The 15721-nt window shown below is 39.6% G+C and overlaps 1 protein-coding gene across 1 annotated transcript in view; it reads right to left on the minus strand.

Annotated features, from left to right (window-relative positions):
* The window catches only part of ATP1B3 (ATPase Na+/K+ transporting subunit beta 3), a 30387-nt gene extending 15155 nt beyond the window's left edge, over window positions 1-15232 (minus strand). Inside the window, exons 1-2 of the mRNA XM_081329641.1 lie at window positions 14937-15232; window positions 386-514 (exon numbers count right to left, since the gene is read on the minus strand). Of these exons, the coding sequence (XP_081185767.1) occupies window positions 386-514; window positions 14937-15045 (238 nt within the window). The 5' untranslated portion in view covers window positions 15046-15232. The remainder of the gene's footprint in view (window positions 1-385; window positions 515-14936) is intronic.
* Window positions 15233-15721: the final 489 nt, after the last annotated feature.

Here is a 15721-nt window from a genome sequence, read left to right on the forward strand (position 1 = left end):
AGCCCGATTTGTGCAACATCGTTCCCCAGGGATTCCACAAGCCGCATCCTTTTGCTCTCTGGAACACCATAACAGCTGGATTTCTCCCCAACCGTTGGAATAGGGCAAATTTGGAGCTGGAGATTGTATCACTGAATTTTATTGGAGAATGCTGCTTGAAGCGCCATGTTTTGGTTTTACTGGTTTCTGTATTGTTGTGAGCCATGCAGTTATATTTCATAAGGTGAGAGGCCATTATAAAATATATTTATTTGAAATAAATAATCAGTACAAAAAGAAATAGAAATTCATTATTATGATTACATGGAAAATGTTGAGATAATTAATGTAAGTAAAATGCCTTTTCTATTAATTTATATTGGTAATTTCATTTGGACATACTTACCTGGAGAAGAAATCTGGTCACGATGCATGGGTGTATCACTACTTAATGTCTGGAGCATAACCCACATTGTGAATGAGAAAAGTGCAGCTAAGAAGCCATAGAAGATGAGATAAAATAGCAAAATTAAGCCTAAAAAATAAAAACAGTAAAAAATGTAAACAAAACATGCACTGAATAATTTAGTTTGGTCACTTACATTGCAAAGACTGACAGCTGAAATCTGACATGAGACTTGATATTATTTTAAATAACATTAATATTATTTAGCCAAATATTTCAGTTTTGAAATTAATTTCTCTTCTAAATAATACTTGCTTCCTAAAAGAAAGTCATGATAATCATCTGTAAAAAAGAGAGAGAATTTTACGGTACTTTCAAAATTCAACGTATCTGATTATTACACATTGTGAAATCTGATATAATAATAAAATTATTATTGAGGTTGCTCTAAAATGGTTTTGTTTTAAAAACAAAGACCAAGATGTTTTTTCTCCTCACAGATGCAAAATAAATATTACACAAACCTGTTGATTAAGTGATCCTATTTCCAAGATATGAATTTTGGAAGAGAAGTTATAATTAAACCTGCTTGTGCCAGCAGAACACAACTAACCTGGCACAGCAATACAACTATATTGTATATGACTGTTGTATCAAAAGCATAAAAGAAGGACGTAGAGCTAATTTGCATCTTATGGCTTTCATAACAGTTGTTCCCATTGCCTGTATCAAAATAATTACAGGTAATATTATGTGATCAGTATCTATGTTAAGGTTGTACCATGATTTCAATAAAGAGATAAGAAGGAAACAATTTGGGCATCAAAAAGCTGCAGCCCTAATATATCATCATAGCTGTTTTAAAACCTAGAAAATATTGAGCTTCTTGTCTAATTTGCTGCTGAAAATCTAATATGCTTATTCCAACAATATTCATGTTTGTGTGCATGGGGGGCTCCTGGGAGAAGTATAGTGAACTCTGCAAAAAATGGAGTCAACAACCATGGCAAACTGGTCAGTAAAGACTTTCAAGAGCCTTCCCAGATAAATCAGACAGGAAACCCAACTAAATGAACTAATGCTACTTTATTTCAAGGTTACATTAACAGAATCTCATAAGTCTGAAAGTCCCACTGCCACTAACTAGATCTATTAGGGCAGGTCCTTCCTAAGTTTCTTCCTCTGACTGCTAAGCCACTGGAGCTCCTGCTTCTGTTGTCTGATTGAATACCTAGGCAGCATCTCTTTCCCTCATCTCCCAAGATCATCCACATATTACCTTATAGTTCCTGATTTCAGTAATTGCTGGGATTTTCAAAATGTAGTAATATCAGAAACATTAAAGAGGATATTTGAAGAATGGAGCCAGAAATATGTCAGTAATTATTTTTATATGGATAAATTATGTCCAAAAGATGTCAACAAAGGAATGACAGATGTGGAACAAATTTTATCTGACAAAACAGAAAAGTACTCAAAGTGGAATTACAAATGGCATACCAAGAGAATGATTTGCAAAAGGATGCTTTACTGCAGGCATGTCAAACTGCCAGGCTGCGGGCGGGATGCATCATGCCAAAAGCATGCCTACCCCATTGCTGGCAATCAGGAAAAAGTCGTGATACGTCACGCAACATCATGTGATGTCGCAAGTTTGACATGCCTGCTTTACTGGCTATACCAGGGGTTCCCAACCGGGGGTGCGAGACGATATTCCAGGGGGTGTGAAAACTTGGGTTTAGAAGTTTCAAAATTATAGTGTATATGCATAATTCATTATTTCAAACTTTTGTAAGGGGTGCGAGAATATATCAGAAGCGTTCTAAGGCTGTACAAAAGAAACTGCCTGGTGATTTAAAATTAAAAGGGAAATACAAATGATAAACCAAGAGAATGACCTTGTAAATGTTTTTACTGTATCTACAAAAGAGGCTTGTTAAAGCCTTGAAGAGGCTTTAGGTTTGCTTATAGACAAGGGATGAGATATGGAATGAAGAAGTATCTGTTTGTAATCCTAAGTCACGGGTCGGCAACCTGCGGCTCCGGAGCCGCATGCGGCTCTTTGAGCCGTCTCCTGCGGCTCCCAGCCGCCCGGTGCGCGCGCACCTCTTCGAATGGGCAGTGGTGCGCGCGCACCTCTCCAAATGGAGAGTGGCACCGCCCGTTTGGAGAGGTGCGCGCGCACCTCCCCAAACCTTTGGAGAGGTGCGCGCGTACCACCGCGCGAAGGGGCAGCGCCGCCGCTCTTTGAGGAAGCTGCTGCGGCCCGTCTGCGAAGCTGCAGCGGCAGCTTTGCAGACGGGCCGTCGCCGTCGGGCAACCAGGAACCGGTTCCATCTCACTTTAAAAAAAATGGCAACCGCGTGCGTCCGTGCATGCGCAAAAAACCGTTTTGCGCATGCACAAAACGTTTTTTGTGCATGCGCGTGCATGGACACATGCACGCGGCTCCCACTTTTTTTAATTTGTGATGGAACCGGTTCCCAGTGGCTCTTTTCCTTTTTTAGGTTGCCGACCCCTGTCCTAGGTATTAGCCAACTCTCCATCTTTGGAAGATGAAGAGTTGGTTTATACTTGTTCTGATGAGGGTTTGAAGTAATTTTTTTATTATTATATTTACTATACAACTTTGCACGGGGTACCAGAGTCACACTCTGATCACGGTCACCTCTTAAATGGACTACTATACTACACTTTACACAGGGCTGCCCTTGAAAAGTATTTGGAAGTTTCAATTGGTGCAGGCAATTATGTGTCATGCAATGTCATACAATGAATAAATGAACAACTATACTGTTTGATTTATTTGTTTAACTGGGTTCTCTTTGTCTAGTTTTAAGATTTACACTGTGAAATTTTGGGGAATTTCTATCCTACCTCTAATATTGCATTATTTCAAAAGATTCAAAAACATATAATGGCTTTTCACCTTCAGAGTTTTTCATTATAAATTAATCCTCTGATTATGGCATTTTTAAGGAGCCCAGTTTGACCCAGGACAGGGGAGCTTGGTGTGCTATGGTCCATGGGGTTGCAAAGATTCAGTATATGGCTACAGGTAGCTAAAATTTGTATTTCCTCAGAATTAAATCAGGTTAGTAATTTGATAAAACATTTAGCAACTGAACATGTTTATCACAATGACCAATAGCATCCCCTCAGGGCTTCATTTTGGCCACTGTATTATTTAACATCCTGAAATTAGTGGGAAAATCATCTGGGTCACTGTGACACTGAACTTTTTCCATTCTCACTCATCTAGGGAAATTGCCCTAGGTCACTGGCTGGAAATGGTAATGGACCGGACAACAATTATGAAACTGAAACTGAATACAATAAAACAGTGGTGGTGGTGGTTTGTAGAATTTGTAGAATTGTAGAAACTGAGATTCCACCTGATTTGGATAGGATAATACTTACAGTTTGTACATTCATCTGCTTTGAGACCTTACGTGTGCAAAGAGGAGAAATATTCATAAATTATATTTCAGTTGTTTGTTAATACTGTGAATCAGATGGTTGAGGTTGCAGCGTAAGTATATATTCAGTGTTTCCTAACATAATCCATAATGTATTCAAGATGGAAAAACTGGCAACAAAATGGTAATATTATAGGATCTCTTACAATGGATCCCCTTCTAAGCTAATAATTTTGCCATCCAACAAGACATTATAATTGTCTGTATATTAAATTTAACCATATAAAATCAGAAACATCACTAGAAGCCAAGATCACAAAACTACATCTAATTTTCTTTGGCCATGTCATGCGTGCAAATCACTGGAGAAGTCAGTGATGCTAGGAAGGGGCAAGCAAAGAACTTGCTGGCTTGATACCATCAAAGCTGATACAGAGATGAACATTCCACAACTGAAAGCTGTCCTTGACAGGGCATCATGAAGAACACTTGCCAAGAGTCAGACACAACTGAATGGACTGTAGTAGTAGTATATTAAATTTAAATTAATATTGTACTAAACAATGGATCAGAGGACCTCATCAACAAGCTGAAAGCCAAATAGGCACACTACTGTAATTTCTATGTTCCTATGTTTTTAAGGGATCTGCAGGGACACAGTAGCAAAAAAGCAGGCCCAAGTTCTGTGGCATCCTCAAGAAGCAGAATACTGGCTGCCACAGAGGGTGGGGAAAACCCTGTCAGGCCCAGGATAGATGGACCTGATCCTGGGCTAGACCTCACAGGGCCTCCCCACCCATGAGGCACCCATATTCTGCTTAACAACTGCACTGGGAAAAGTAGGATTGGGGACTGTTAAGTGAGGTGATTATGTGTTCACCTCACTTAACAACTATCATGGCTTGTGAATGTAATCGGCAAGTTACCTATGCATTCTTCCATCTTCTCTTTTGCATGAAGCTATTCATGGAAACACAAGTGCAGAAAGTTGAGCACAACAGAGTTAGAACTCTAGCAAGTCATTCAGTCGTTTTATTTTGGTCATTGCCCAGCAAATTCTGTAACAACTATCATACACTGCATTGTATCTATATTCTACTTTTCTGTAACATATTAATAATGTTAGTAAATTAGAGTGGCTAAGATTTTGGACTAGAACAGGAAAGATCAATATTCAATTCTTAGTCATGGAAATTCAGAGTGACCTTGGGTTAATCACCATTTCTCAAGTCAATGTTATTTCAGGAGAAAACACACGTCTTCCCTTTGGCGCCTGGACAAAAGATGGCATTGCAATCAAATTAATAAATAAAGCATCATAAAATACATACTAACAGTAAGTTAACTACATAAAATAATGTAAATACTTTATAATTGTATCAGCAGACAAAATATTAAAAAGTCTATATTAGATTTTCTTAAAACTAAAGAACACTAAAAAGCAAAAGAAAACTCCTGTCAAAGCAATCCGTTTTTCCTGTGGCTGTAGAAATGGAACTAAAGGCTTTTGACAAAGCTTTTAATAAACAGATATCAAGCAGAGAAGGCAATTTTTCAGGTAGTTGTTCAAGACTTTGTTGTCTACTCCTATACTCCACAAATTGTTCCTAATCTCCACTGTACTCACTATTACATGTAGCTTCCCTGATTCTGAACAGTGTGAGAACTTGTTCCTGATATTTAAATGCTGCATAAGAAATGCTTATCAATAAGTTAGATATCCTACCTTTGTTTCTTACATGTAATGACATGAATATAGTCTCAAGAATAACTGTACTTAGCCAATCATAGTTGGACTCTGAAGGTAAGTGAGGTGATTAGTATTTGGTTGGGAAGCCATTTTGGAATTCCAGACTATTAGGTAGGCTAGATAGTTGAAAATATCTCAGAGGAAAGCAATGCAAACAAGGTCCATAATACTGCTAAGAGAACTGCATGGATGCAATCACCAAAAGTTGACCTAAACACAAGTGATACTTTCCCTTTTATTTTATGAATAGTTGTCATCTGTTTCATTCAAAGTTAGTACTTCAAAATTCTAGTTTCTTCACAAGAATTCTGACTATATACATGTTGTGATGTGAATGCTAATTTATTTGTCACATTCTTTCAAAGTAGCATGAAAATGATCTAACGTTTTCTGAATTAGCAAGACTTTCAATTTTCTTCACACATCTCAGACCACACAGAAAGAAGCAGGATATCAAGCTACCCCACTGCCAAAGCGACAGAAAACTCCCTCCTTTCAGTTGATGAAATCTTATTTTGTTTCATAATCTAATCAGGATCTATAAAACAGAATACAATAATCATGTTGCTTTTTCCAGTAGAATAGATAATTCTTGATGAGAGAATCTCATTATTGTGACTGTTATTCCACAACTTTTGAAGAATTAGAATTAGAAGTATTTCTTTGCTCTTTCTTAATAATGGAAGCTAAATGAAAAAACTTGTCTTTGCTCCAATTTGTTTTTTCCTCAAAGGTTGAATACTTTCAAAATTAATGAAATTCAGAATAAAGAAGCCATGGAACTTTCCAGCTGAATTTTATAGCACAAAGAGGACTTATAATTTTTACCATATTAGGAAAATTTCCCCTGTGCATCAAACAGTGGAGAAATCCAAGTGCTTCTACAATCTAACCTGTAAGTTTCAAAGTCACAATTCTTCATCATTGGAGATAAATCTCACTATACTCAAATGTACTTTAACTCTAAATAGGCATATGCAGAAGGTAATCTGAAAATAGCGCTAGCATGTTTTTTCCCAAGCAATATTTTATTTGCTTGTAGATGACCAAACACTACAAATCATGGTCACATGACCTTGGGACGCTGCAAAAATATGTGAAGATGATCTGGTTGTCAAGTCCCAGAATGTGATCACATGACCGCAAGTGTGTGTGTGTGTGTTGGGGGGGCCTTTCGTAACTTTGAATGATCATTAAGCGACTGGTAATAAGTCAAGAAAATACAGTAAAATGTAGTGTTCATCTTTGCATTGTCTATAACAGGGATCCCCAACCTGTGGCCCGCAGCCTGGTAGTGGCCCATAGCCTACTGGCCACCGGGCCACGGGACAGGCTGGCTAAACCCTCACTTGTGCTATTGCTGTGGCATGCAAAAACAGGATGCTACACCACAGGGTGCAAAAATGGGCTGCCGCTGCACCTCAAGGAGGGGGAAATGAGGCGCCATACCACAGGGCGCAAAAACAGACCACCGCCGTGCTGCAAGGTACAAAAATAGCCAACGATGCACCGTGGGGTGCAGAAACAAGGTGCTGCACCATGCAAGAATAGGGCAGGGCTAGTATCACAGGGGCGCTAGCCCCACCCCGTTTGCGATGCACGTGTGCTCATGGCCCCATGCGCGTGCATGCATATAAAATGCTTCCCCCTCCCTTTTCCTCTAGTCTGCCAACTAACAAAGGTTAGTGATCTCTAGTCTATAATATATATGCTTTCTAAGACTTATTCCCTGGCTTCCAGCCAGAGAACAATAAGATGTCTGCATCATCAGCAAGTATCTCCTCCTATTTGGTCTCCTAAATTGTCCAGGAATCACAGCTTAAGTATATAGGCAGTTGGTTAGAACAGGAATCCCCAAGGCCTGGTCTGCAGCCCAGTGCTGGGCCATGGGCTGTTTGGAACTGGGAAGCGGAAGTGGTGGGCAAGCGTGCATGTGGGCGAAGGTGCATTTCTGAAAGTGGCATGCTTGCATGCGTGAAACCATCCCCTCTCCCCGCCACTACCACAGCTGTCGCCACTACATCCACCAGTCTGCCAAGCCGTAAAGGTTGGGGGTTGCTGGGTTAGAAGCTTATACATTTTAAATTGAGCCTGTTAAAAGATTGTGTAATTAGCAGGCATAAAGTTTAAATATAGAAATCAACCACTAGGTAGGATCTTAGACAAATATTGAAACATATCTTATAAAATCAGGACCCTGATCTCATGAATAGTAACTTATTATGGATGTGCAAAATTTGTCAATTCAAAAACAGAGTCTGCCTCTAGAACATTCTGTTCTGGGGACAGTTCAGTAGTTCCCACAAATAAATCCTTCAAACCAGAAAGGTTTTGAGGCATTCTGGTCAAAACAGGCCTGCAGGACAGTTCTATCCCTGGAACACCTCAAGCAATTTCTGCTTCAAGAGATTTATTTCCAAAACACCCATTGAATGGCATGGTCCAGGAGTTGTGGCAAAACCTAGAAGAAAATGTAACATCCAGCTCTCAAAGAATTTTGTACATATTAAATACAAATCTTTGCTTCTCTTCTCTGATTTAGTTAAATAAATCTTTTCTTTCATTTGCATTTCTTTCAGGAATACTTCCAAAATAATCCAGTACAGCAATATAACTGAACTTTAAAAAACTGATTATGGTTATTTTGAGGCAATGCAGACCTCTCTCTTTGAGAACATAGAGGCAAATAATTAGAAGGCACCAACGAGATCAGGGGTGTCAAATTGCCAGACACATCACCAGGAAACCGTGCCCCCCCCCCTCATTGCTGGCAATGGGGAAAAAGCTCCGATATGTCGTGCGACATCACATTATGTTACGAGCTTGACATGTCTGAACTAGATCAACCACTTCGTCACGGTGGGACCCAAATGAAAGCATGCATAATAGTTGGCTGCCTGAACCTATTTAGTAACTAGGACTCTACTTCCTTAATTGGTTAGGACTGTGCCATTTCTAATGTTCAACTAAAATCTGCCCTTAACTTAAAACTATTTTTTTATGTTCTACAATCTGAAATGAGATAATATCATAGTACAGAATCTGACACTTTGTATATAGTCCTGCTATCTAAAGATATCTAGAATGGCATTTCTTTTTTGCAGCCACATCACATTGCTGATCCATATTCAAACTGTAATAAACTAATTCTCCACGATCTTTCTCAAAAGAACAATTTACAAGCCACACATCTCAGTCTATACCCATGAATTAGATTTTTCTTTTCTTAAATTAAGAATACAATCAATATTTATTTCTGGTAAGCTCTGTTATTCTAACTTAATTTCTTCTATTCTATTCTTTTAAGATTGTCATGTGTTTTCTGTTTTCTATGGTTTTATCCATCTAAGTCACATCTGCGTCAACTGCATATCTGATAAGTTTTGTTTCTAATATAAATATTCAAAGGTCGGGAGCCCAGAACTGAAATTTATGGTACCCCTCTCTGCTCTTCTTTCGTTTGAAGAGGAATCACTGACAAGAGCCCTGAATATAATTTTCAGGCTACCATTTAATTGTCATGCCATTTACAGCCAATGTAACTGCAAATCAGAATACTTTGGTATGAAATGAACACGCAGTATATTTTATTTACAGAATTCATACAATCTATTAAGGGAATTGTTCAATCACAAAGTAAGATAACATTAGCGCAGTAAGTCATTTTTTGACAAATCTATGCTGACCTATGAATTTCATTATTTTCAAAGTGCTTCAAAGTTAATCTTCACAATATATTCTAGAATTTTTATCAGTATTAATGTCAGACTGACTGATCTACAGTTCCACTTATTCAGGTATCTGGCACTTCACTATTCCATAGAATTTCTAAAAAATAATTGGCAATGGTCAGGTTATTTCCTTCAGTACCATAAGATGCCATTCAGCTGACCATATTTTTGTTCATCAATCTCAAGTTTCAACCCATTCCATCCTGTTCTTTTCTTTCCAGTTGCTTTTGAATGTAAGTAAAGAAATCTTTAAATACGTTTTTCTTGGCAATTCTTCCAACCTCAGGTCCTTCTGAACTTTTGCTCTACTAACAGATCTAAGGTTGTGGGGCTACCTGTATGTCCTCTTCCTTTTTCTATTTTGCATCTTATGTTCTTTTTTGTTTCAGATACCCACTATGTTACAATCACACTTATTTTAGTTTATTCTGCTGTTATTTTTTTCACATTAGAATTGTTTGCAGTTATGCTTTTAGTCTCTTTTTTTTTGGAATTTCAACTCATCTTGAGCAGTTTGCAACATTTCCACCCTTGTAATTCTAACTATCACTAAGTTTATTAATTCTTTTTTTTGATACATTGACTATAGTTTTGATAATACAGGTAGCTCTCGACTTACAACCACAATTGAGCTCAAAAGTTCTATTGCTATGCAACAGTTGTTAAAAAGAGTTTTGCCCCATTTTACGACCTTTGTCACAGTTGTTAAGTGAATCAGTGCAGTTTAGTGACATGACTGAAGTGAATCTAGCTTCTTCATTGACTATGCTTGTCAGAAGGTAGTAAAAGGTGATCACATGACCTGGGACACTGCAACTGTCATAAATACATGCCAAGCATCCAAATTTTATCACATGATCACAGGGATGTAACGGTTTAAGTGTGAAAAATGGTCACACTTTTTCCAGTGCCGTTGTAATTTTGAAGTCTAAATGAATGGTTGTAAGTTGAGGACTATCTGTAATACAGCAAGATTTAACAGGTAAGTAATACATTCTGCCAATCACTGTACCTACTCTAGGTCCACAGTTTTATAGAAACTGAATTTCAGTAAGAATTGGAATGATGTAATAATAATGCAAAATCATATCTTTTTATTACAACACAGTTATAAGAATCTTTCTCAAGGATATTAAAATATTGTTAAACTGTGGGTAATCTTGACTATCATTAAAGAAAACAAAATCTTATAAACCCGTTTATACCACTAACTACAATTTAAATTAATTAGGTTACTGAGTTTGAATAATACAAACCTTCCTCATGGCAATACTAAAAGCAAAAGAGAAGCATTAAAATCCAAGGCACAGTGACAAAATAGTGTCCTCCGTATATTTTGGATTATAACTCTTACAAAATTCATTACAACCCACATTGGCTCAAGCTGATATGAACTTATAAGTATTAAATAAAAGGAAGGCATATGAAACAGATTACATACTACACTCCAGCATGAAAAAGATGACATATACTGCACTTTCTGTAAAAGGCAACTACTAAACATTCAGTGCATTTTAAGTTTCCTTACGATCTGAATTTTAACTTAACATTATTTTTCATTTATAGGCTGGTGTAGAAGAATCTGAAATCATCATATAGTCCTATAATGCTTGGTACACTTATCTATTCTTAATGATTGGGTTTTTCCAAAAACATTTGTGTCATTCTAGTGTGGGAAAAAACAGTTGAGTTTTCCGTATGATAGATTATGGGAGTGAAGGTCCCTCTTGATTCAGGAATCATATCAGACTGGGCAGCCCCACTAATTCAAAGTAAATCAGGTTATTTCTAAAGTTCAAGATCCAGTCCTCATATCAAAATGGATGATTTCTCAACCATCCTAGTAGTAAATTGATGGAACTGATAATTTAGGATTCACTCCTAGATACAAACATCACAGGGAAATGTATAATCAGTTTTGCCCTAACTACCTGCTTTCCATGAAGTTGGTAACTCTATGGAAGGTAAGAGCTGGATAACAGCATTTAGGGACAGATGAAGAGTAAAGAAAAACTGCTTATTAAACATCATAGACCTACTTTCACACATTTATGGATTCATATATTTTCATGATGGCATATTGTTTATAAATTTGAGAACCAGAAAGGTGGGGGGAAGGGATGTTTTTCCTCAGGCATTCTATTTCTTTCATGCTTCTAAACCATATACACTTACATCCAAGAAAACCTATTAACTCATTGGGATTTACTTTTAAATAAGACATAAACAAGATTGTACACGTTTTTTTACATAGTGAGAGTAAAAGGCTTTTAAATAATCACGTAACTAAATTGAGAATATTTACAAATACTGAAGTTATCAATAACACAGAGAAATAATTATAGGTCACAGGCAAAACAAATTTTGTAATATGTGTATTTGCTTTGTTCTCAATTTTCTCTAGCCTCTATAAAAAATATTCCTTTGATATTTCATTTCACAGCCAAAGCAGTAAATATCTCTTTACAACTAAATTTTGTTCACTTCATGTATAATTTATACATGAAAAATATAGTAGCTCCATTTAAAAAATAATTGCTTACAATTTAGCATGCAAAGTTTTAAAAACAGACTAATTCAAATGTTTTATTTGTACATAGAATGTACATTAAGCATGAAGAATGATATCACACACAAAAACAAGGTGGCATGCCAATTAGCAAATCATACCATAAGCATATTGCCAGAAGGATATGCATTAAAAAAGTTAACTGCACTTTAATGCCCTTTAGAAAATCCATTTTCATCAGAAAACACTTTTATTTAAAAGAATAAAATATTCAAAGATTTAATTCATTACAGTTTTAAAATATTTATCTGTACAAGAATTTTTTCCTGCAACAGATATATATTCCACTGGGAATAAACAAAGGAAATATCATTTATTCTGATATACATACATAACATAATTAAAATGATGAAGAACATTGCACCATTTATCAATACACATGTATTCCTCTATGTTGCTTGTCAACATTCAATTGTGAGTACATACACTTTTAAGGTAAACCAGGGAAAGGAAGTCACTAGGGCAGAATGGAAATTTCTTTTCTAGTCCTCAATTTCTAAAAAAGAGAAAAGAATCCCATTTCTGTACTAATGATGAAAAATCCACAGCACAGTAAACCCTCTTCTGACAGATGGTCTTGGCAATAGAATACACATGTGTTCTGTTTTCAATTATTCCACATCATTTTGACCATGTGCCTGAAGCACAAAAAGACCAAATGTGTATATGTGTGTATATATATATATATATATATATATATATATATATATATATATATATATATATATATATATATATATATATATATATATATATATATATATATATATATATATATATACACACACAAAGCTAGAGAGTTCCAGAAAAACATCTACTTCTGCTTCATTGACTATGCTAAAGCCTTTGATTGTGTGGATCATAACAAACTGTGGCAAGTCCTTAAAGAGATGGGCATACCAGACCATCTTATTTGTCTCTTGAGAAACCTATATGTGGGCCAAGAAGCAACAGTGAGAACTGGACACGGAACCACTGATTGGTTCAAAATTGGGAAAGGAGTCCGGCAAGGCTGTATACTGTCGCCTTGCCTATTTAACTTATATGCAGAGCACATCATGAGAAAGGCAGGGCTAGATGAATCAAAAGTTGGAATTAAGATTGCCGGAAGAAACATCAACAACCTAAGATATGCAGATGATACCACTCTAATGGCAGAAAGTGAAGAGGAAATAAAGAGCCTCTTGTTGCGAGTGAAGAAGGAGAGTGCAAAACTTGGGTTGAAACTAAACATTAAGAAAACCAAGATCATGGCATCTGGCCCTCTCAATTCCTGGCAAATAGATGGGGAAGAAATGGAGGTAGTGACAGATTTTATTTTCCTGGGCTCCAAGATCACTGCAGATGGGGACTGTAGCCAAGAAATTAAAAGACGCTTGCTCCTGGGGAGGAAAGCCATGGCAAATCTAGACAGCACACTAAAAAGCAGAGACATCACCCTGTCAACAAAAGTGCGTATAGTCAAGGCTATGGTCTTCCCAGTTGCAATGTATGGCAGTGAAAGCTGGACCATACGAAAGGCTGAGCGCCAAAGAATTGATGCCTTTGAACTATGGTGCTGGAGAAGACTCCTGCGAGTCCCTTGGACTGCAAGGCGATCAAACCGGTCAGTCCTAGAGGAGATCAATCCTGACTGCTCTTTAGAAGGCCAGATCCTGAAGCTAAAACTCAAATACTTTGGCCACCTAATGAGAAGGAAGGACTCACTGGAGAAGAGCCTAATGCTGGGAAAGATTGAGGGCAATAGAAGAAGGGGACGACAGAGAATGAGGTGGCTGGATGGAGTCACTGAAGCATTAGGTGTGAGCTTAAATGGACTCCAGAAGATGGTAGAGGACAGGAAGGCCTGGAGGAACATTGTCCATAGGGTCGCGATGGGTCGGACACGACTTCGCAGCTAACAACAACAACAACAAAATATACACACACACACACACACAATATATATATCACTGCACTGTAGCTGCACCTTATTCTTCAGGCAAGTGCCTCTTTCAATTCCATGCTTCTCTACTTCTACAGATTTCTATAACTTCCCTATTTTACCCTTCCTCCTCTCAAAGAACTAATTTAATTAAAAGCAACACCCACACACCAGGGTTTAAAGTTTCCAGGGCAAACTGCGATTCAGAGCTTGTAATATTAAACCCTTCTGTAAGTAAGAGCACGGCTGGTCATTCAAAGCATCGTTGTCCCAAACGTACACGAGGGAAGGAAACAACAGGCTTGAACATGAACGATCGGGAGGAAAAAGAAAACAGGCTGTGGAAAATAAGCGTGCAGCTCGTCGAGCTTCGGAGGTTTCCCCCTCCATCCGCGCCAGCTTCCCACAGCCAAGACGGAGGCATCTTCCAACTGTATAGCACAGGGGTCTTCAAACTTGGCCCTTTTATGACTTGTGGACTTCAACTCCCAGAATTCCTCAGCCAGCAAAGCTGGCTGAGGAATTCTGGGAGTTGAAGTCCACAAGTCATAAAAGGGCCAAGTTTGAAGACCCCTGGTATAGCACGTGGCAAGCAACAGCTCCCCAAACGCCAAGCAGGCGAGGGGAGAAAATCTCTGTGTCTAGCGCTGGGGGAGACGTTGGGGAGGGGGGGGAAGGAGACACTGCCCCCCCCGCACACTGACGCGGCTGCCAAGGAGGAGGAGCCTGCGGGTGGCAGGGGGTGGTCCCTTTGTAACCCCCGACAGCAGAGTGGGACCAGCAGGAAGAGGAAGGCGGGTAGCCAGATGGGGACAGGCGTTAAGAAAACACCCTCCTTGCCTTCGACCAAGGAGCCCGCCGCATCTGCTGAGGCGCTGCCCGGACAGTTTTCCCCTCCCCTCCCTGCCGAACCAGGAGGGGAGGGGAGGCAAAGCCAGCTCTCCGGTGGGGTTCAAGGCGCCTCCTCCCTCTCGCCTCCGCCAGCTTCGCGCTGTCACGCTTGGGCTATTTTTAGCTCGGCGCTCGCCTCGTGGTCCCCCGTCTGTCCGGGGCTACTACCCAAGGCGGCAGGGGCTCCAGGTCGACCCGGCCGGTCCCGCCTCCCCGTCCTCCCCTTCGCTGGGCTCCGGCTGCCCGCTCCCCGCCACTCGCCCTTACCCCAGCTCTTGGCCGTGCGCCCCAGAAACTCTCCCTTGTTTCGGTTGTAGATGAATTGCCGCCACTCGGCCATAGACTGGCGGAACGGTTTCTTCTTCTCCTTGGTCATAGCCGGCCGAGTCAAAAAAAAAAAAAGGCGAGCGAGAGATGGGCGGGATGGAGCGGCTGCTTCCCGGGCACCCGAGCGGCGACGGTGGAGACCCGTTGCAGAAGGAGAGCGGCTCTTCCGAACCGCTAAGAAACTAACCCCTCAGGCGCCCGGCGGGAGAGCAGAAGAGAGGAAAGGAAAGAGGGGCTGGGCCAGTCACACGCACTGAACTGCGCTCCTCGCGCCGCCTCTCCCCACCCCGACTCTTTACGTCAATTCTTGGAGGAGCCAATCGCTGCCCGCGTCGTCTGGTAGTTGTGATCAGCCGGAGTGCCCTCTACTGGAGGAGCGGAAGGCGATGGAAGCCGAGAGTTATCTGCTTCAGAGCGAATCTTGAAAGGAGAAGCGAGGAAGGGGAGTTGCTACAAGCTCCTCGTTTTTATTTCCCATCCTGGTATCGGGGGAGAAGGGGTGGGCTGTCTGCGTGCGGTGGGTCGCAGTGCAGCCCGGGACTATAGGTTCCAGGGGACAAAATTAAGGCAAGAAGAAGACATCGCTTCTGCCCTTTTATCACACTTGTAAGCCATATATGGCATGAAATGTTGCAGGACTTACCCAGAAAAGATTATAGTTAAGCACACGCTCCCTTCTGTGTCTAAATTTGGCATATTAGAACCTAAAGTAAGCAGTATAACCT

This window comes from Vipera berus (assembly GCF_964194415.1).
Source record: "Vipera berus genome assembly, chromosome: 5".
Classification (NCBI taxonomy): Eukaryota; Metazoa; Chordata; class Lepidosauria; order Squamata; family Viperidae; genus Vipera; species Vipera berus.